Raw genomic sequence first — 23,514 nt, 5'->3', positions numbered from 1 at the left:
CTGCACCCCAGGAAAACAGGGTACACTTGTACACACCCACATATTGCAGCATGTGGAGGATGTTTTGCCTAACCTGCCAGTGGATTTAGGAGTATTCTGGGGAAAATTCACTCTCCGGTTGGCGTAGTCGGGTCATTAGCAGCATCTTAAGTCCCCTGTCTCACGCTACAGGCACAAGGGACAGCACCAGCACAAATAGTGACTATATACACTCAAACATTTGGGTTTAATGGAGACGAAATCCCAACAGACAGATACACGAATACTTCAGCTCCACACAAAACCAAGAGGCACCATTTACAGCATTTAAAACAATGCTAAACTGCGCCTAATCACTGAACTCAATGCAGCCGTAATGTAATGCATATTCATAACTAACAATGTAATTTCCAGCCGCACCCAAACAGAAAAGCCAACATAAGGCAGCAATACTGGAAAGCCTGTTGCTTCTTTTGTTCAGTCTTCAAGGGTCTGGAAACAAATTTGCTTGATTTCAAACAATGAGCAGCCTTATACAGCATCAGTTTTCTCTAGAACAAGACGCTTTGCAAAATAACTATCCCCCAATTGCCCAAAATGAGAAAAGCACAAATAAAATTCGGTTGTTTGAATCCTCACTTTCAGTTTCACAGAGTGTTTCTTACATGCTTTTTAAGATGGGGAAAAAAAGAATATGCAGTTTTAAAGAGTTGATGCTGAGGATTTATTCTCACAAACCCTCCTGTCTAAATTACAGCCCCAAGTTTTTCAAACTTTTCCTCAGAGAAAGCATATTTGTAAGAAGTGTCTGTACTTTATACCACATGAAATTATGGAGGAAAATTGCACAAGGGACAATTACTCCAAAACTGTTGCTTTGAATTTAAAACTTAAAGAGGATATTGGATTCAGGCAAAACAGAATCAAATTTTGGATGGAAATGACAGACACCATGAAGAAGGAGAAAGAAATGAGTCCTAAATATGGAACAGTAAAAGCATGAATTTCAAATTTTAATCTGAAATGCCTGCAGACAAAACCAAGGGAGGTGCTTCCAAACAGGACAGAGTAGCCCCAAAAATACTGAATAAGAAATGAACAGGGAGAACCAGTACAGATGTGCCATGTGCTGGTCGAGACAGAACACCCAGACAAAGGTTTATCCTGAGATGGACACAGTTCGATATGACAATATAGCATATGACTGCCATAGCTAATGCCCGCTAATCTTATTTCTGGACTCGGTGTGGTCGAGGACTGTCATTGCAATGCGGAACAGTAGTCAGTTCTGGAGAAAAAGCAGATAGAGCACAGCGCTGAGATGCTAACACACAGAAGCTAAGACTAATTCTGTGTATTCTCTCCTCTGATACCAAGACCCTATCTAGTTTAGCTTTGCAGTGTAAAAGCCAGATTCAATTCCCTTTCACCGGTTCTTAACTGAACTGTTTCCTTCACTACAGCCAAGCAGTTTGACCAGAGACCCCCAAGGTCCCCAGGGAAGTGGCCACCAAAGGCGTCCGAGGTCTCAAGCTGGCATGACCCAGCTCTGTACTACAGCCCTGAGGCAAAGAGATTTTCCATTCACATACTCATTCCACTTAAATCCAACACTACAAGTTTGGCACCTACAAAAGCTGCTACAGCCTCAAAATTTGTCCTCTTTAGGGTGACACCCTCCTGGGACCCACCCATAGCATTTGAAACCTTTAATAGACCCCAAATTATAAAATGTTGCTGTTCTACTTTTAAAATTATGCAATACAGAAGAGGTTTACTACTAGAAATCATGTTCTAATGCTGTCTCACACACTCTACACATACAACACTAAAATCCTACCTCAGTCAAATAATAAAAATGATTTGGCAAAAGCAGCATAGAGGTTAGCAAAGTAATATCCAATTAAAAACAAACACTTTGCAGTTAGAATATAGTTTTTGCCCAGTATCTGAAATAACATACAGATATCAGGTCATGTCTACTGATGCACACATACCTATTATTCACACTAGGTTAGTAACATCTGCTTTAGAGATATAATAATTTTTATGAATTCATTCTCACAACTGTGTCACTTCTTCATTCTTAATACTGATAGACAAAGCAAACACAACTGGCTTTAATCGTATTTGCATCTCACACAAAGATCAAACATGTAAGTTACAGAAAAAAAGAAGCTACGATGAATAAAGAACAGCTTATACACATTAAACGGACCTTTCACACAGATGGGTCAACTTTCTGCCTCTACCACAGCAAGACCAAAAGGAAAGCGCTGCAAACAGCTTCTCAAACAGAGAAACCTTATCCCAAGAGATGGCTGGATCCAATTACAGAAACATCTGATTAAAAATTCTCTTAAGTCAAAAACACAGACATGGGCTTCCCCTAATGCAAGAGCTCGTATGTTGACTTATTAAGCTTTTTCCTTTGTACTGCTTAAGCAAGTTTTAACGCTACTGAAATCACACACACAATTAGTAAAGCCGCTTGTGATTAAGCGCCGCATCTGGATCTACAGGACTAACATGGCTTTTACTCTAATCAGAGTCTAACTCAGAACGTGCAAAGCAGAATAAAACCAAGGCCTGAGATACGCAACAATTTATTGTAGCTTTTAAACAACCTTGCCAAAACCTGCCAACAAGAAAAATTCTATTCATTCCATGAATAGGCAGCAGGCACAGAAATCCTAGATATTTCTACAGGAAAATGTCTTGAGTGGCATCATGCTTGCATGGCTCTGTGTCTGGGAGTCAGTACCATGCAAAACTTAAGTTCTATGAGCCCCTCTCTCAAGGTGGGTGAGAGCTGTGTGTTCACAGAAGGATAACAGAAATCTGCCTTTACACATGCATGTTGCACCTCCAGAATATCCCTCCAAGAATAAGAAAGAAACCAGAAGAACCAACCATAATATGTTCGAAGTCCAAAATTCATGTATATAACACAAGCAAAAACACAACCTATTACTGAGCAGAACTAATAATTCACAAGTGTGGTCTGTCTCAGGCTGATTTAACCTAAGACATCCTGACCAACCCAGTTCAGACCCAGGCCCTTGCTAAGTGATGAGAACACCCCCAAACCACGGTACAGCAGCCAGCCGGTCCCCCCGAGGATACCCACCTGAAAGTATGACAGTGACGTTGAGTGCAATGAACAACCCACAGAACAATCCAACCCTGAATGTTGTCCAGGCTGGGACAGGCTGTGAACAAAGCAATAGTGGAATTCAGGCAGAGTAAATAGCTTATCAGCAAAGTTAGATTAATTTGCAGAGTAGATTTAAAATCGGGGATACAGTGCCCTGATCGCTGATCACACTTTTGCTCTTGAAGCGAGGTTTTTTTAAAACTGAAAATGCTGCATAATATTCTTGCTTGTTGCTGTGTTGAAACAGAGCTTGGGCACCTCAACACCCCTTGAAAAAATATTCCAGAGCACGCAAACACTAAGCATATGCCATTATTAGCACAAATTTCCTTTTACTATTTATCTCATGCTTTCATTACCTTGTCTGCATGCATTAGGAATAGTAAGTAAGCTATTTCCAAATCTTCCGGAACTAAAGCAGATTATGTGACTGTGCTCCCCGCACAATTTGTGGAGCACGCTCACATCAATTATTTTCACTACTTTGTTCAAATGTTGAATCTAATTTGGCAACTTGACAAGCTGGAGAAGCTGCTTCGCTATATAAATCCATCCCTCACCTGAGCTGCTCCTAAGGGTGGAACACGCAAACGTTTCATAGCTTTTTGTCTGTCTCCATCTTCTAACTCGTTGGTCACCACTTCCTAAGGAGATAAAGATACATATTGCAGAAGTTCATTCTAATGATAAGCACAAGGTACTGCATTAAAACAAAAAAAACAGCGGTTGATTTCCAAGTTACATTTGAGCCCTGGCCCAATACTCTTCTAACGCGTGGTAACAGAGACATGAAAAGCTCACTGCGCTGCATCATGCTTAATATTACACAATACAAGCTAATCCTGCATGAGCTTTTCAGAATGAAAAGTTCCCAGATGAAAAGAACATGCCCAAACTAATGTAAGTGGTGCCAGAAATTAGTGGCATTTCAAAATCAATTAATAGTTGTCTTGGTGGTGAACACAAGGTACAGAGGGGGCAAAACATTATAGGAATCAGCAGTGAACAAGGAAATATTCTTTTCTAGTTGAATGAGGGGCAGTGCCCAGACTGGCGTCGTTACCTCTGTTTCAGAGATAAGCTGGTTGATCTTCTTGCAGGTGTAGAAAGGCGCCACCTCCACCTCGGCCACCCGCCATTCTGCTCCCCGTGTCGTCTCCAGGTTCTTGTCATGCTTCTTCAGGATCTTGCGGAAGCCGGTGAAGTTCAGGTTCTGCAGACAAAGGAAAACAGTTATTGGCTTTTAACCTCAGGTCCCAAGAAAGTTAAATGGTTATACTCCCAAGTGCTAGCAAAAAAACCCTGGAATAGTTAATAAGAAGAATCAAAGTAATTGTATCTATTGTCAGGAAGTTTTTGAGTTATTAGTTTATTAGAAGCAATACATATCTCTTGCAAAGAACAGAAAATATGTGGGGCTTGGGGGCATAAAAAGAGGTAACTTGTTTGCAGGGAACTACCTAAACCTCATATTCCCTGAAAAGCCAAATCACTGCCACCTTCCTCCTTAATGCAAGAAGCGACAACACACCTGATGAAAAACTTACTGAAGACAAATAACCTGTGGACATACTCAAAACTTGTATGATTTAGGTTATTTCAAGGCACGCTCCCTCTGCCAGGGTACGCCTTACTGCATACATCCTAGGTACTGCAACTCAACAATTAGTCTCTGGATTAGAAGTAGCTGTAACGAGCTCTTAACAACAACAGAAAGCTGCAGGAAGAACTCCCGCAGTCATTACGAACCCTTCAAGGTGTTTTCCCTTCTGAAAAGGCCAGGACTTCTGGTTTCTTTAAACTTTACGCTGGTTTCAAATCAACATCTCCAGACAAGAGGCATTATAGAAGGGAAATCCTTGTACAACAGAAAACTTGTGGAAGTTTTAAAAGCTGCAGATCAAACCCAGACAAGTGCGTCCCCACAACAGCATCCTTTTCCACAGAGTGCACTGCACGATGACTGCAAACTAGTTTAGGTTTGCAGGTGTGGGAGAAGTAACTCTCTAGTCTGTTGATATAAGCACATGATGCTGCACTAAAACAAGAACTAAAGGTTGATTTCCAAGTCGCATATGAGCCCTGACCCAACACTTTTCTAATGGACAGTGATTAAAGAAAGGCAAAGATCCTCACGCTGAATACAACTGCTGCGACAACATGCATTTCAAATCCTACATTTAATTATACAGAAAACGCCACTCAAAATACTCAACATTTCATTTGAGCAATAGCAGGAATGCAGACAGACCACAGCAAGATTCACTTCTAGAAAAGCTTAGAAACTAACCTGGAAAGAAAAACAGAGGAAACAGCAAAATCCAGTGCCCTGGGGAGAGGCGCCGACTACTCACTGAAATTATTCTCAATCTAATTATGCTTAGAGTGATTTAATACCAGAACCCAACCGTATAGGTTGGGAAATGAGGCTAGGGAGACAGGAGCAGGAAGCCAACGCAATAACGATCTGCATTATTGCAGACAAGAGACTTTAATTACTTTCTATTAGAAAAGCCAGCCTTCCAACCCCAGGGAGAGAAGACCGCTATTCCATACATTTGAAAAAGATGTGACAAAACGATGGTTTTGGTCAGAGATTTTTCTGCAGCCTGAACTAACATCACTTTATCCACCACGCATGCAATCACAGCTGGGCTCTGGTGTGCCGTGGCAGGGCGGTCATGGTCCCATCAGACACACCAGAACCTCCCCAGCAGCATCTCATCCTCCAGCTGCAAAAATTCTGCAACTCCAAAATGCTTGATAAAAACACCGCTGGTCACAGTGATGCTTCTGATGAGGAACACGCAGCGATGAACTGTGAAACAGAACCGGCAAACACCCTTTTGTCGGGGTTTTGTTGTTTTGTTGTTCTCGCTGTTCATGATGCTTTCATTGAGCAAGGGGCTTTCTCTGCACCTGACTTCCATTTCTGCTGGATACTAATCAAATCCATTGAAGTGAATCAAATAATGGTATATTTTGTCATTAAAGGGAAAAACAAAACAAAACAAACAACACACACACAAAAAAGCTCCAAATCAAACCAAAAAACCAATCAGTGCAACTTATGCAATAATATTATGCAAGATCACGTTGAATCAAACAGTGGACTCAAAATCTTTGCTCATTACAAGCCTGTTAGGAAATGCACCAGCAAGGCAAATGCACAGCAGTTTAATAAGACTGATTCAGCCTCCATTATTTGCCCCACCGGTGTCCTATATTATATATAATATATGTCTATATACTTAATTTCTCAAGATGTATTTGTTGTAAAACACATTTCAAATTAATAGATTTATTTCTATACATACTCTAGAATCATATGTTACTGTCAACAATAAGTTAATTTTATCGGAACCTTAATCATTGGTAAGTAACAGCTGCCCTGCAGTGTAAGTTATAGTTTCACCTGATGTTTGGTTTGTGACCCTTAGGAACAAACACACGCAACTTGTGCTCTTCCTTCAGTCCTACCAGACTGAGGAATTTGCTGGTAATTTCCCTTTATGTCCCACACGAAGGCCTCAGCTGTGTTATCTTCCCACCACGTTACTATTTTCTCTCTCTGAAACTGCAAGTTCTTGAATACTCCTAGTTCTTACATTCTAAGCTCAGAAGTGATTGAGAGTAGTACTCTGGGTTTATGTTTCGTTTAGTACTTGTGTTCCTTGTCCTAAACCTCAAAACCAATTTGAACTAGTTTTTCTCATTCTCTCTTTGAAGTTAGGTTGTAGAAAGAAGATCTGCTCCTTTTGGAAACTGTGAAAACTATCAAATCCAGATGGGCTTTACATCAATATTTAATACACATACAACAGGCCTGGACTCGTGGTAGCAAAAAGCAGAAGTATAAGCGTGCAAGATGCCTTTCTTCACTGATACAGAGTAGGAAAAGATTTTTCCAAAGGAATTATCTGTGTCATCCTCTATTTAAGTTCTTCATCAAGCCTCAGAAGTGGTATTTGTAACCGAGAGTAAAAGCTTTCTTTTCTTAAAAGCCTGAAGAAATCACAGCAGGTAATAGTGCTTTGCTCCATACCTGAAAAGTGAAGGATACTCCACCTTTCCCAGGATTTTGAACGAGGAACTCTCTCTAGTAGTTAAAGGGCTTTATGGAGATACCCATAAATAGTTTCTGCAACTACAAAACCTGTGTTCAGCACTCACAGAGAGGTGTCTGTTCGACCAACGGCAATAAGTAGTTAAAATGTTTGTAAGGAGTGATTGAACACATCCCCAAGAGCTTCCCTTGGGGGCAGCATGAAGCTTGTTCTGACACAAGTTGGACCCAGATTTTCCGACCTGGAAACTCAGTATTAAAAAAATTCCAGTTGAGGCATCTAGAGTGAGTGTTGGCAATGTATGTGCATGTGCTCAAGGGCATAACATCGATTTAGGAGAGGTACAAGCATTAAGAACTTTGGAAGAATTAAGTTTTGTCCATACCACAGACTGGTACTAAAATAATTCTTATGGTGAATTTTGTTTAGTAAAATTCTCCAGTACAGTGCTGGTAAAGATCTAAATATAGATGCAGTGAATTTAACTTCAAACATTCTTATTTAACACGCTAAAAATCTTGCAACATAAAGAATTTGAAAGCATTTCGGAGTGTTTAACTCCAAAAAAGCTAGCCCAGAAAAAAAATATTTTAACAATTCCAGATCTTTGCTTCAAGATTTTTGGAACAAAAATCAGCATCTGCAATATTTACCATGCCCTTTCATGCCAGAAATCCAAGTACGACTAAAGATTTGGGTTTTTTGTGCTTCAAGGCAAACGAGTGTGTATCCTACAGAATTAAAAACATTTTTTTTAAAATGGATGTTTTAAGATGAAGTTCAGATTTAACAAGGTCACAGTCACTACCATGGTAACACCAAGAGGAAACAAAACATTAGCATTCCAAGTTTCATTACAAATACTAGATTAAAAGAGCTTCTTCCCCAAGTTGCCATGCACAGAACAACACCCTACAGAAGAAAGAGGCCCCAAAGTGACTTTGTGGCCTGGCCATGCCTGGGCCAAGGATGCTGGGGAAAAGGAAAAATAAATAAGGTCCTTCTGCATTTCTAGCTCAAAAACCAACAAGACACACGCTGCTAGGCATCTGCCTTTCCTTTAAAAACATTCAGGAACCCCAGAATAAAAAATGAATGAATAAAGGATTGGCTTGAACGTTGGCTTGGCGTTTTGAGGATACACAGAGACACTTGCACGCAGGGCTTTGTAAAACCACCTCCTCGGGCGGGTACCTGGTAGTTCTGCAGGAGGATGAGGCTGAGGTAGAGCTCGCTGAAGGCCAATTTCAGGTCCTTGATGTTCCTGTGCTGGACACGCTCCTCGTGGGACAGGTGGAAGACGGGCTTTCTGCGCCGCGGCAGGGTGGAAGCCCCACTGGCTTCTTTCTGGGCATCCAAAGTCGATTGTAACTCCGTCCGAAGAGTCGTAAACCTGCGCTGGGCTTCGGCGAGCTTTTCTGTTAGCGAGGAAAGGGAGAAGTCAGACGAACAGGGAGCAACTTGCCTGCTGAACCCGCAAAAAGCGCTACACCTCTGCCTCAAATAGCAGGTAAAAAGCGTTGAATAACTTACCGCATGGCCTTCCTCCACTAAGGGTTAAATTCAACAGCTCTGTGTATTTCTCTTTTACGAAGCTCCTTCTCATTAGGTGTTTAATGCACTTCTATGTATAATACATATAATATATTTGCATAAAAGTGAGTGGAAGTTACTGTCCTACATAGTTTCAGGCTGACAAGAGGGGAAATGCAATAGTTTCGGGTTCTGTTTCATCTTTTGAGTTCATATCCGAAACAGGAAAAATGGTAAATTGTCATTGGTCAGAAGCAAACAAAGTATTCATGAAATCTTTCTGAAGCACCTTTCAGTATGTTGACATTGAATTAGACAGCTTCTGGTCATGCGTAAATGTGTCAGTAATTAAAAGCGATATGAAAAGAACTGATGAAAAAAATGGCTGTTCAAGGAACTATTAATCAAATAGGACAAATGCTGATTTTTCTGTAATCCCTAAGTCCTACAGGAAATGTACAAAAAATGAAAAGTAAATCAATTATAACCATTCAGGACGCCTGGTCTTTTCTTGTCCCTGCGCTCTCCAAAACAGAGCCGTCATGTCAGACATTATGTTAATTAATATAGTCAAAATGCTGTCATGTCATACATTATGTTAATATAGTAAAAAAAAAAAGGTAAAAATAAATTAACTAATATCACAGAATCACAGAATCGACTGGGTTGGAAAAGACCTCAGAGATCATCGAGTCCAACCCTTGGTCCAACTCCAGTCCATTTACTAGATCATGGCACTAAGTGCCATGTCCAGTCTCAGTTTAAAAACCTCCAGGGACGGCGAGTCCACCACCTCCCTGGGCAGCCATTCCAATGCCTGACCACTCTCTCTGCAAAGAATTGCTTTCTAATACCCAGCCTAAATTTCCCCTGGCAGAGTTTAAGCCCATGCCCCTTTGTCCTATTGCTGACTGCCTGGGAGAAGAGACCAATCCCCACCTGGCTATAACTTCCCTTCAGGTAGTTCTAGAGAGTGCTGAGCTCACCTCTAAGCCTCCTCTTCTCCAGACTAAACAACCCCAGCTCCCTCAGCCTCTCCCCATAGGTCTTGTGTTCAAGTCCCTTCCCCAGTCTTGTTGCTCTTCTCTGGACCCACTCCAGCGCTTCAATATCTTTCCTGAACGGAGGGGCCCAGAACTGAACACAATACTCCAGGTGTGGCCTCATCAAAATCAAGGGGCTGTCCCTTCAGGGGACAGGCGGCATTAAAAGTAGACTCGGACCTCTCGACTTCCACCCCAGATCTCATTTCTAGGGGATGCTCGTTCCATAAATACCCATTAGGGATGGAAGCAGCCCAAGCTGTGCAGCTGACACCCTGCACCTCGGGGGGACGCGGGGTCCGGCCTCCCCCCATGGGCTGGAGACGGCCGGGTAGATAGGGTCTCATCCAAATACCAACGCAGTGACCGCACGTCTGCTCTGCGCGCAAAGGAGAGCTGCTCACCTTCCTCAAATCAAGCAAAAAAGCATTAAAAAATAATAATTCTGAAAGTCGACAGTTAGTAAGCAAAGTACTTTTCATATCTGCGCACGCACTAGCGTGTGTTTACTATCTTTTTATGTGACAGTAAGGAAATCAAAGAAAAAAACAAAACAAACAACATACTTCAAATGTGACACTGAATTTTGGAGCTCAGAGAGCAACGCAAGCCCTCTGCCAAGCTCTGGTGACAGACAAACACAGCTCCTGCTTTGATCAGGAGTTACAACACTAGTAGCTGCTGTACATGATCCGCTGTAATAATTTATCCCTCTTTTCCTCAGTTTAGGCTCCCGCAGGTTGGAAGCACTGCCTCATTACTTACTGATTAAAGGGACAGTCAACCTGAATTTAAATTTCATTTTGATGTGTTTTCAGAACAAGTCAGTCTCTCTTCTTCACATCTCAAGCATGAGAAAGGCGTTCCTTTAAACACGCTGCTTTGTGTACTTTCAGAAAATAATCTTTTTTGGCTAAATAAAACCTTTTTACGCTGAAAACAGCACAACTGACAGCCTTATCTTTTTGTTCTGTACAACTAGTTCCTTCCAGGATTTTTTTCCTCCCCCTACGGCTTCAGTCAGAGCTTTGGCACCTGTGCCCATGAGCAGCATCGCAGGGCACGGGCTCTGGGGAGGAAGACTCCGAGCAGGCTGATGGTGGTGGAGCACAGGGCTGGCAGCTGGAGGACACAACGCACCGCACCACACACCACAGGGTCCCTACACCACCCAACGCATCCTCCCGGCTGTTCATTTAATTCTCTTCATTAGTATATTGCATAACAACTCAGTGGTAATTCTCAATCGCTCCCTCGTCCCTCCCCAGAAGTAAGATTTACTCTTACGGGTGCAGTTCTGACCTTTTCCTCAGGCTCATTCAATTCTGGTTCATTTTAAGAGCAAAACTCTATAAATAATTTTACAGCGCTCTGCGTCAGATGTTTTCCAGAAGGGAATTCCAAACAGAAATTGGGGATCAATACAGGAAAAAAAAACATGTATGGAAGAGCCTGAAACTCTCTATAGCTTTCTTGATTATAAACTTTATTCAATTAAGAGGAAAGGACAACTCCTCTCTGAGAACTTCTACAGCTGCAAGGACTCCATGGAACAGAAGCAATGAAGCCCACAGTGAGAAGCCTCTGCCCACAGCCTGCAACCACATAATATTTAACACGCACAAGGTCAGACTGCAAAACCAATCATCTCTCCCCGCTTTGGGAACCCTCGCGGGAAGAAGTAACAGATATCTGTTAGAGTGGCTGTTAGAATCAAAAGCTTTCATATAAATAAAACTCACAAGTTCACTCTCTAGATTCAAAACGTTGTATTAAACCATCTGGTGACACACTGACATTTCTTTCAGATCAAATTATTAAATATGGAAGAGCGTACATTTGCATCTTCCTATTAAAAGCACTGTTCCATTTTCCCTATGTCCAGAAAAATCTTAAAATCCATCAGCCTAATAGCACAGTATTTAAAGATAATACTTTGAAATAGTTACAAAACTGCTGTTGCAATTTTCCTACCTGTTTGCAAACCAACATCCACAAAAAAGCATCGTCTCCAAATACAAATATTATTTTTAATTATGTGCTGCTGAAAAGACTCATGTGCTGTCTTCTATACAGCCTGGTCCATCCATAGGGGAGTACGAGGCTTTAAATACAACCGACCTGGTCCTATAACAAACTGCAGCTCCTGGGGAACGGCAGCTCTGCCACCTTCTCCCTCCTGCCCTCTCTTGCACTGACTCTGGTCATCCAGTCCACAGATTATTTCATCTCGCTAATGTATGATTTTTATCACCCAGATTCATTGCAGAAGTACAATAAAACAAAATGTGTACTGCTGTTCTTAAAACTTCCCAGGAAATTGGTAAAGGAGCATAGAAATCAATTTCTTGGTTTGCAACGTACTCCAAAATATTGAGGGGAAAAACCCCAAAACATATGGCACTCAAGAGAGTTAGAAAAAAGCAGCATAAACTTAGAAACTGGAACCAGTCTTGTGTTGCAGCATTTTGTGTGACCTGATGCTCACCAAGCCCTCAGCTCAGGTATAATCTCACAGCAAAGACTAAGGAGAAGTCCCAAACCAACAAACTCCAACAAAAGTGCTTGTGATAAAGAAGCTTTGCCCCAAACTATTCCAGCTCCTGACTAAAAATAAACACCATCTAAAGTTATCACCTCAACTATGCAATTCCAACTTGGTTTTGACTCAGTTTTCCAAGTTTAGAGAAAAATACACACATAAGGATCATGAAAAAAACCCCTCATGCCAAGGAGCTAATAAAATTTCCCCCCAAATCATGGTTGTGATCAAAACCTGTTTCACCAGACAGGAGGTAATGGAACAGCCCCTGCCCACTCCCAGACACCCGGTTGGGGGCTCTGCATATTTTAGGCAGGCTCTTTTAGTGCCCATTCCTTTTCCTACATACTATGTTCCATATTTTGCTTACCAAGTTCAAGCCACGGCTCCCTGCAAATAATAAAGTCCTCTCCTAAATTAACCACAAAAATATTACTAGCTAAACAGTAGCCCCAGCAGAACCTGATGATGCTAATTTATAACAAACCTCCTCTCTAGGAAATCCCAAACACAAACCAAAACTGGCCATAAATAAAATGTTAGCATTGAGCAAGCATTAGTCTACTGGAACTACGTGAAAATTTTACTGCTCTTCTTTTTTTCTTTCAATTGAGCACACATTTCCTTGAGCGTAGTCCAAATAATCACAAACTGTTTATCAAATCAGACTCGGTTAATGGCAGTTTTCCCTCCTACCAAGCTGGGACGATGGTCTGGGGAATTAAGGCTGTTTGATGAGAGCTGACAATCTGAGCACGCAGAGAAAGGCAAAGGCAGCGCAGACCCCAGCGCTCCGTGCTGCGGAATCCCTGACGATGCTCCCCCGGGATCCCTCGGCACAGGGAAAGACGATGAGGAAATGAAGCGTAGATCAACAGAAAGCTTTGCTTTCTTACAAACAGGCGGTATTTATTGTCGTAAAGACAGGCGTGTAATAAGCCATATAATTAGCCTATAATGAATAGGATGTACCAGGTCATAACCCAAGCCAACACATGCCTGGAGTTACAATAAGGCCTGAAGTGACAAATTTCTGACACGATCAACAAGAGGAACCACTGATGGAACGTTTCTTCATGTAGCTTGATGTTAATAACCCCAATAAAAGGGTTTCCATACTATTAAAGTCACGTTGCTCTTCTGCAGAAGAGTTATTTTAATCTTATCACAAGAGATTTTCAAATTACATGTGTTCTCTCTCATAACTTTTTGAAATGACAGCAAGCTGAGAAAAACCCTATCCTGTATTATTAATGCCATTTTAAACAATGCTGGAAGGGGTGCATATGTGCTAGCAGGTCCTCATTAGGGAAAATTATAATCTGCACGTGCATTGACAGAACTTCCTCCACAGGGTCTAGCTCATAGCACAGAGACCTCTTATCAGATCAGCTGATGTAACTAGAAAAGCAAGACAAATTTCCGAGCATGAAAGCCTTACCTCGGATCTGGGACAGCAACAGAAGATCTCACAGGCAAACAAAACTGAGAACAATTGTTCTGAGATAGGTACATATGAGTTGCATGTAGAAAAATGCCTATAAAGTGTAAAAGCCAGCTAACCTAATAAAACATATCGCTTCTACCTACAGACTGCCCCTTGCCCTAACACCCAGCCTGACGCAGGGAGCCAGGGCAGCGGCACAGCCGGCACAGAGAGGTTTAGTTCCCTGGATGGGAGCTGAGCAGAGCCGAGCTGAGGGCAGCTATTGCATCTATGAAGCCTTCAGCCACTCTCATGTTGACCATCCATGTTCTGCTGGCAGTAAGGTCATCACCTGATGGTTATTAAAATATTTTGCACAATTCTACTTTGTAGCCAGATTAAAATCAGAAATACAACAGGCTACCACGTTGTGCTGCAAAAAACTGCTTATAGCACTAAGGTAATAAATCACCATGTTAAGAGAAAGTATAGCAGAAGTCAATACACCATTGTATTAATATTTAAACGCTTTTCTAGCTGAAAACCCGTTTTAAACCACTAAAAGAGGCTGAAAAGCAGCTGAAGTACAATGCTGGGTAGAATGGGAGCACACTATAACTAAGCCTTTTGCAGCAGGGTCAATTTCTGATTATCCCATTCTAAACTTTATTTCCAAAGCACAGGGTAGGAAGGCAAACTTTCTCAGGGAAAACAAACAAACAATAGCACTTTGAAATACGATCCCTGGGAATCCCTCCTCTTACCACTATTACATTTTTAGCCAATTTATTACACAGCCAATGACAAAATGCTGCTGGCTGATTTACTCCAAAAAGTTGCAAGGGATTGAGTAAGAGTTAAGTGCTTAAAAACTTGTCAGACACATCAGGATGGTCAAGATACCACACACAGGCAAGTCCATAATCACTATTCCTGCAAAAATTCAGGAAACACCAGCTAGGGAGCCTAACACGCCTAAAACACACATAGGAGATTGTCCCCATGGGTAAGGTTACAAACTGTGCCCTTAAGTTTAAGAGCATCTTCAAACCAGAGCAGTTTCCCATCATTTTGCCCTATAAATACCTGATGGTAGACCTGCATGACCACTGTGGTTATTCTGAAAGTACGGGAGCTTCAGACTCTTTTTGTGTTGCTATATTTTCCAGAAATATACACAAATAAGTACCTTACCTGAATAGAAAATGTTGATTTTGGCAAGTTCTTTCTCACAGGTTTGGAAGAACTTCTCTTCAAACGTGGCAAAACACCTTTTCACTGTGTCCTCATCTGTGTCTATAAAACAAAATAGAAAAAAAGAAGCTGTAGCAGAAGAACATATGAACAATTCTCTAAGTGGCTGCCATGGAAATATTTCTTCAGAGTAAATCCACCTTCTTTGCCATACAGAGAAAGAAGAGTAATCAAGTCCAAAGGGAACACATATTCAGCTGTAAAATGAATTTCACTGGGACAGAGAGGGAAAAACCCACACCTACAGGATCTTTTAAAAAAGACATCTCACATCACAAAGTCACCATCCTAAAAAAACCCCAGAGCTCCCACCATTGCAGCATATTCTGTGCTGGGACTGGGATACAGGTTTGGAACCTACCACAAGCACTGGTCTTGCTCTTGAAGAACAAAACTGGCCATGAAAAGTATTAATCCCAGCGTAGCAAACAATTGTATTTACAAAGAATGTGCCAAGCTTTTAAGTGAAGGCTTCATTTGACCTTCCAGGAGGACTCAGTGGCTCCAGCCATCATTCCCACCTTCTTATCATTATAATCCTCCAAATAACAAATGTGGCACCACAGCAAACTAAAATCTGCCCAGCGAGTGAATGGGAAACTGTGTGGAAACCACCTGCTTCCTTCCTGGGAAATAAAATATCCCTCTCATAAGCAAAGTTTAAAGGAAGAGTCCTAAATGATGGCAGATCCACAGTTTTCCCCACTGCTCTGGGACTCTTTTAACTTTGGAAGCACTAAGTACAATTCTGATTCAACTCAAATTCTGCAATTAAAGCAGCAATTCAGTCAGTTTGATATTATAAGGAATATAGTGCAGCACCTCAAAGACAAAGTAAATTTTCTAATAATTTTTTTTAAATGTGTTTAACCAGTAAAAATAGAAGAATCCACACTATAATTACAAATGTTAGCACTGTCAAACACCTGTCGCAAAAGCTCCTAATGCTGAAACAAGGCAGACTCTTCATATCTATCAGCTACAGTTCCTGAATTCTCGCGCAGTCATGCAGACTAAAAAAGGTCAGTGTTATTACAAAGAGGAAAAAATTAAAGTTTTATTACGGTCTTAATAAGGTCAGGAAATAGATTTTTGAAATACACATTACTGTATTGAGATGATGAGCGTTTGCAGGAAAGTTTCACTCACCAGCAGATAAACACTGTGGACTGTCACAGAATCACAGAATGTCAGGGACTGGAAAGGACCTCAAAAGCTCATCCAGTGCAATCCCCCCATGGAGCAGGAACACCCAGATGAGGTTACACAGGAAGGTGTCCAGGTGGGTTTGAATGTCTCCAGAGAAGGAGACTCCACAACCCCCCTGGGCAGCCTGTTCCAGTGTCTGTCACCCTCACTGAGAAGAAGTTTCTTCTCAAATTTAAGTGGAACCTCTTGTCTTCCAGTTTGTACCCATTACCCCTTGTCCTATCATTGGTTGTCACTGAGAAGAGCCTGGCTCCATCCTCCTGACACTCACCCCTTATATATCTGTAAACATTAAGGAGGTCACCCCTCAGTCTCTTCTTCTCCAAGCTAAAGAGCCCCAGCTCCCTCATCCTTTCCTCACACGGGAGATGCTCCACTCCCTTCAGCATCTTTGTTGCCCTGCGCTGGACTCTCTCCAGCAGTTCCCTGTCCTTCTGGAACTGAGGGGCCAGAACCGGACACATTATTCCAGATGTGGTCTCACCAGGGCAGAGTAGAGGGGCAGGAGAACCTCTCATAACAAAAAAAAAACCTTTTTCTTTTAGCATTAATTTCTAGGTAAAACCAACCCTCAAAGTAGTATTAACATATATTAAATGTAAACTTTAAATATTTAGAATTTCCTGATTTTTATGTTTGTGGCATTGATTTTAAACATCATGAATCTACAGACATTATATTAAATATTTTAGGGGGTTTGTACAGAAAGGGCAAATAACACAACGCAAGCCTGCAGGGGCAATGTTGGAAGAAGTCCGTCTTCATTTGGAGTTTGATGATGCTTTACAGAGTAGAACAGAGAGGGGAAGAATAAAACAACAACAACCAAACAGTTCCGCACAGATGACTGGTGTTTACAGCTCCACCATCCGAGGGCTTGCAGAAAAGAATTCACAAGGGATCCAAAGTCTGTTCCAAACTCTAAGTTTTGACTCCCAAGGTCCCTTTATTGTCCAACAATTATACTTGCAGATTCACATGACACCCAAGGCCGGGGGCTCCCTCCCTTGTGCAAACCACCCCCAAAATGATGGGGCTGTGACTCCTCTTGGCAGCCCCCAGGTGTCCTTAGACGCAGGCTTTGCAGAGCCTCAGTCGCTCAGGCTCAGCTTAGTGCCTCAACCAGCCTAAAACACCAGAAGGATGGAAAATAACTCTGCTTTGGGGATGGGAATTTCTAACAGCAGAGTCACAGCAGTTGCAACATCCTACCCCGGGGCTCTACCAGCAAGACCTATCGGAACTTGCCTGCCAGAGCCATAATTCTTGACCCAGCAGCCGCTAAACGCAAAACACAAACAGGCAGGTGAAGCAACAGAAGTTACCGCAAGATACTTAATACACAGAGATTTTATTCACTTAGCTACATGAAACTTTTCAAATAACAGTAATCGGGGCGTATCAAAACTGAGCTGACTCTTAAGGAAGGATCCAAAGGGCAAATTCTTCAGCGCAAAGAGTTGAGACGTCTCTAGCAGAAGAGCTTACCCATGGATGCTTTCTGACATGGGGTAGTCATCCTTCCCTGCCTTCAAAAATAAATCATGTAGAAATAAAAGCACAGAGGCTCAATGCTTTGCTGCTTCAGAAACACTGAGCCACTTCTATTATCCCTTGTTTCTAGGTTTCAGTAAGTTCAAAAAGCAAAAGTAAAACCAAGCAAGTTTTTAAACTTCAGTCACTAGAACTATCTAAGGAACATTCCCCCCCCAACAGACAAAACCAACAACAAAACAACAATGACAAACAAATAAAAACCCCAAAACACACAAACCAAAAAACCCACTCATGAGAAAGTGGAGTATACATTTTGTCCATGAAGTCAAGCATGAATATTTCTACACAATCAAAATATCACCTTTTAAGATAGCAAAAAGCTCAGCAAAACAATGTAGTGTTAAACAGACATAATGCCAAATAAATTAATAAATATCTTGTTTTATACATTACTAACCAGTTCAGGAAAGGATAAGTGTGTTAAACTGTCTGACTACTTCTGAAGTTTAGAAGAGGAAAAGGGGCTTTAAAACACAAACAAACAACTACTGGAAGACCTTGTGAAAACCTTGAAATTACGAATGCAGGTCTCTGTTTCAACCTCAAAACATCGCTGACTCAGAGGAAAGCAAGTTCTATATAAACTATGCAAAATCCTCCTCCAAATGTCAAACGCCTTCTTACAAAAGAGATTTTGCAGACCACGGTAGACGCCAGCTTAAAAAAATATAAATAAATAAAAATAAATCAGGATTCTCTGTGAAGAAAAGGCTTCCCCGTGGTCCTGTTCCCATTGCAGTTCAGCCATTTAGCTGCAGTAAGAGAGAAGTGCTGCCAAGGCTATTGCCTTTAGTTATTTATTTCCCCCAAGGCTAGGGCAGGACAACGTTTTTTTGCCATGAGAAAAATCACGGTGCCAGAAACCGGCCTTGGATTCAGGAGCTCCATGACAACAGAAGCTGTTTTTAAAAGGCATCCAGCTCTTGCTGCCAAGAAGCGCCGGCGGTAACCTTCCTTTTGTTCCTTTTCTATAGCGCTAATGCTCCATTTACCCCAAGCTCCACGAAGTTGCCATGAACAAGGTTGCCAAGAAGACGGTCTGATCAATATTGCAGCTTCCCGACCTCATCCTCCCATGCAATTGCCTGCTGTGGAAAAAAGCAACAACAAAAACAACCCCCAAAACCAACACAGTAAGCCTGAAAGGTTCTTGCTTTTCCTTGCAAAGCCAAGTGGTGAACCAGCAGCAATCTGGATGTGCTCCCCTCTCGGCACACTTGGTAGTTTGCAGAGAGTTCAGATGTTGGCACACCTAAAATAGAACCCGAAGCTGAAAAATTAACATGTAAACTACATTCCTGGGCTGTCCCAAGCAATCATTTCTCAGGGTATCTGTCAACTGTTCAAAATTTCTCATTTTCTGCAACTGCAGTATATATGATCGGTATCCCAGGCCACTCTGCTTACTCACTTCCATGCAAGCAGACAGTAAAAGTTTTCGTCATTAGAACACTGCCCTCTAAAAGTAACCATCAAACAAACAAAAAAATCTTCAGTCTTTATCATGCTGACCTTCAAGGCGCATTTAATTTAAAAAGATTAATTAGCTCTGTTATGAGATCGGCACAGGTGTAGTTCTCTGAATCACCACCTGTTTGCCACGAAACAGTTTTATCTGAGTAAGGTTATTTCAACGCTTCAGCTAGAAAGGAGGTAATTTTATTTATTAGTAGGGCTCTGCCATCTATTCAGTAAAACAAAAACAAAAAACAAATGTGTCAAACTCAACATTGGCATGAAACATATCAAATCATACTATGACAGGTGATCACAAGTTTAACATCAGCACCATTTTGAATACACTACATTTTTAACATTTTCCATGCCCTCTTGCTGACTAAAAGCTCAATAATGTCTGTAACAACAGAACAGGGCTCTGAAAAACTAACAAGATTTATAAGACAGTTCTCCTCTTCCCAGGTCTATGAAGACAATAACGGCTTGTATCAAACTGTGTAGTTCATAAATGCAAGGACAAAGATTACCTTTACACCTCTAATGCGGCATTCTTCTGTTTGTCATGTTTATTGAGGTATTTTTCCGAATAAAATGTTCTTCCACAAGGCAACTACGCTTGGGTCAGCTGCAAATTGGCCCAAGTACTGACAGAGCTTCCAATAAATCAATTACTCACCAGGGATTTTCATGTCTAATCTTGTGGCAAATAAAATTCTGTATGAGAAAACTTTTAGGAGTTTAAAGTACAGATATAGAAGTTTCTTCCTAGGACATATTCTTGCTATGGGAAGAGGAAGGAAGTCAACTCTCCTTGCAAGTAAGGACCATTTTGCATTCATGTTATTCCACATTAACTTCTCAGTTGCAGTTTGTACATACATGTGTAATGGTGTGCATCTCTCTTGGAATTTATTCCATCAACCCAAAAGTGGGCCCTGAATTAAAACACTATAAAATCAGCAAGAAAGCAGCTTCATGCACTAGCTAATATTAAAAAACACTAAGGAAATTCATAGCACGCCATATCTACTTTTCTAAACCATCACAGATGAGCTGCTCAGCGCTCCACTTAATGAATGCCTTAGCCCAAATTAGATTCAGTTATTAAATTATTTCCCTAAATCTAGTAATAAAAAATGACCACTCAGGTAGCAAATGAGGTTGGTAGTGCCTGGACACGCAGCATTTGTGTGTGGGTAGAGGAAGGAGGAGGCGAGAACTGCTGCAGGTCACCAACACAAGTTCTCTCAGGCTTTGGCTCACCATTTTGTTGTTTTTACCAATTAACCCAGAATTAATGGAATCGGTTTCAAAACGCCCTTAGAAATTATGACTTTCAGCTTGGAAAAAATTCTGCGTCCTTATTTTTAGATTGTATCACTAAAACCTCATACGGAAACCAGCCAGATTCTTGTACATGGTTTATTTAGCTGGAAAGAAGCAGCAACCTCCACAACACGCCTACAAGCTAGATATCCAACCAAGTATCTACTATAAATTATTTATATTGGTGATTCTGTAAGCATAGATTCTAAAGCAGTGACAGCATCCTGGTATGAACTTCAGGTGGAGAAGACACCGGCCATGCAGTAGCCAGATGTGACAATCCAGCTGTTGCCCAGCTGTCTGTCTGTGAGCTTTGTAGGTCAAAGAGCATCAGGTTTTGCAGTCTACAGGGCAGCTGCACAGCTGTTCCACTGTTCTCTTCTTTAATCAAGTCTCCAGCACTCAGGAGAAGCTTTTGTCAGCTCTCAGAGGGAAGTCACCAAGGCAAGAGCACGGCGGTGCCGTCACCGGGTTCTGCCGGCGCAAGCGCATCACCGCGACAACGGCCCCTCAAGGCCACCTGTGCAATGGTGCTTCAAGGCTGACCTTTTTAAAAATTCTATTATTTCAGAGGACGAACATTCTAACCCTTCAGCAGAGAAGTAAGAAGCATGGCTGGGTTAATCCCGAGTATCTGAAAGTGGAGCTAAATAACTGCTTTCCACATAGCTGGGGTGGGGGGTGCAAAAAGCCACAAGTGGGTTGGCACAGCTTTGGAGCAGAGATGACCCCAAGGCTCTGTAAAGCTTACATCCCAGCTGTCCCCAGTTTTGCTGTTATAATTGACCATTATTAGGCTGTTGTCTGAATTTGTAAGCTGCCAGCATCATCTCAGCTTTGGGACTCTATTATGTCCTCAGTCCTTATTTGTGACCACGATGCTTCAACACTTTTATGATGTTTCGCATCTGCACCATTAGCAAAATCAATACTCCCAGCAGGATAACAAAAGCGAGGCTATGTGGTACCCAGATTTGAAGGACAGCTAGGCAGAAACTTGTGACAGAAAAAAAGTAGATTAAGAAAAGCAGCACAAATGTCTAATAATATTTTAAAACCTACAATAAAAATATTGTTAATATGGTATGACAGACCTGGATGTCAGGAGACATCATACAGTGACAGGACTCTCAAAACCTGCCTTGCCTGGGTTAAGAAAAACCTTGAAATTCTTACTCTTTTCAAGAAGGAAAGTAAAGATTCTCTACGTGTTTTTCCAAAAGTTTGCCAATATGCTGGATGAGAAATACTGTCACACAGTCAAGGGTTAAGAAAAGATGGTCAACAAGAGCTCTGACTCTACATGAAATTTCACATTGACAATTACACATCCAGACTCCAAGACAAAAGATGGAGAATACCGGGGCTGAGTTAGTCAGCGCATACTAGAGCCTGTCCAGACAAAATGGTCACCTATGCTCAGTTTAGACAAGTAACCAGTGATGCAAATGGAGATACCATGGTTGTGGAACTACCAGAATCACACCAGGACAATCCCCAGTTACACAACTCACCTGCACATTCCTCAAGCTGCTGATCTGCTGGCTCAGGTTTTGGTTTTCATTTAAACAAGACAAGACAGCAGCAATTACGGTTGCACAAAAGACTGTATCACAGTTTACACATTTGAGCTTAAGTAATGCAGAGATACTCTGGCCTCTTACAGACAAGAAGTCCAAACTAGGCCATCAAACTAGGAGATTAGCAGTATATGTTCATGTTTTTAAAATCCACTGAATGGACCTCAGGTAAATAAGCACAGCTGCGTTTGACACAGCTACAAAACAGTCTGGAAAAAACCTTCCTTCTGCTAGTTCACACAGATGGAAATAAGGATACTTCCGTAAGTTGCCCAACTTGGTCCTCAACCCAAGCACAGAAATGCAAACCAGAAGTCACAGCAGCACTGACAACTGAGAGCAGAGCTGTTGATTGAGTCAGGCACTCAGGGTTTAAATTGAACTTTTTCCTTGTATTTTCCTACCCCACGTTTTCCTTCAGCCTGGTGAAATTCAGTGAGTTCAGCAAACCCTCTGCTGATACTGGTACAAGTGCTTCAGCTCCTGACCTTTCAGCCAAGTGACATTTAAACAAATACATATGTAGGCTCGAGGAAAGGGAAGGGAAGATTTTCCCATAGATTTGGGGTTTTGGGTCAGCCCCCAGATCAGGGATGGAAGAAATTACCACAGGGACTAGAAGCACAGCAGCAAGGGGCAATTGAAGGAAACTCAAATACTGAATACAGTAGAGATCCCTTGCCTTAGAACACACAAATACTCTTTCCCTGCCCCATTTCCTGAACAAAGGCCATACTTCATGGCACACAAGGAGAAATAAGAGGAAACTTTCCAATCATTTTTTAATGTGCATTCATATATATCAAGAAAGACATAAGCTTAATGAATGTTTTAATCAAGCAACAAAGGTTTCCGTCAGGACATAAAGCTTTATTATAAAAATGACTGTTTATGCTCCTTTTATTGAGCCTCCAGTATTATAGTTTTATTTCCAGAATTTTACTAAGCAATAACAATTACCTTCCCATTAAAACTGCACTAAAACGTTCAGAACACCGACATAACCAAAAACACAAGATGGGGATTAAAACAAAACAGAGCAATTACAGCTAAAGGAAGGGTGATAAAGTGCACTTTTAAAGTCTTGTATTATTAAATAAAGCTTTTCCTTCCCATGAAAATCACATGAAGATGGAACGATGGGGAATTCTGGCGGCAGTTGCGACTGCCCTTTGTGTCCTCTCTCACACACCTGATGCCTCTTCCCTTGTCCTGGAACTGCTGCTCATTTGAGCCAACTGTGAACCAAAACAAGCATTAAACCCCTAACTGATCAATAAACAAGTTCCTATTCTACAATTCTGTGGTTTAGTCCCCTGAAACAGCTCATCACAGGTAGGGAGCAGTGTGAAGGAGATTGCCCCTCTGGCAGCAGCCACCTGT

General features: G+C 41.5%; 1 protein-coding gene across 1 annotated transcript in view; it reads right to left on the bottom strand.

The window, feature by feature from the left end:
- XPR1 (xenotropic and polytropic retrovirus receptor 1) overlaps positions 1 to 23,514 on the bottom strand; it is a 108,654-nt gene that overhangs the window by 25,618 nt on the left and 59,522 nt on the right. Inside the window, exons 3-7 of the mRNA XM_082054710.1 lie at positions 14,942 to 15,043; positions 8,398 to 8,621; positions 4,200 to 4,349; positions 3,697 to 3,780; positions 3,110 to 3,191 (exon numbers count right to left, since the gene is read on the bottom strand). Of these exons, the coding sequence (XP_081910836.1) occupies positions 3,110 to 3,191; positions 3,697 to 3,780; positions 4,200 to 4,349; positions 8,398 to 8,621; positions 14,942 to 15,043 (642 nt within the window). The remainder of the gene's footprint in view (positions 1 to 3,109; positions 3,192 to 3,696; positions 3,781 to 4,199; positions 4,350 to 8,397; positions 8,622 to 14,941; positions 15,044 to 23,514) is intronic.

The sequence above is a fragment of the Streptopelia decaocto genome (genome assembly GCF_964273445.1).
Source record: "Streptopelia decaocto genome assembly, chromosome: 5".
Lineage (NCBI taxonomy): Eukaryota > Metazoa > Chordata > Aves > Columbiformes > Columbidae > Streptopelia > Streptopelia decaocto.
Note: the sequence above shows the minus strand (reverse complement) of the source record. Positions and strands in the feature narration are given on the sequence as shown.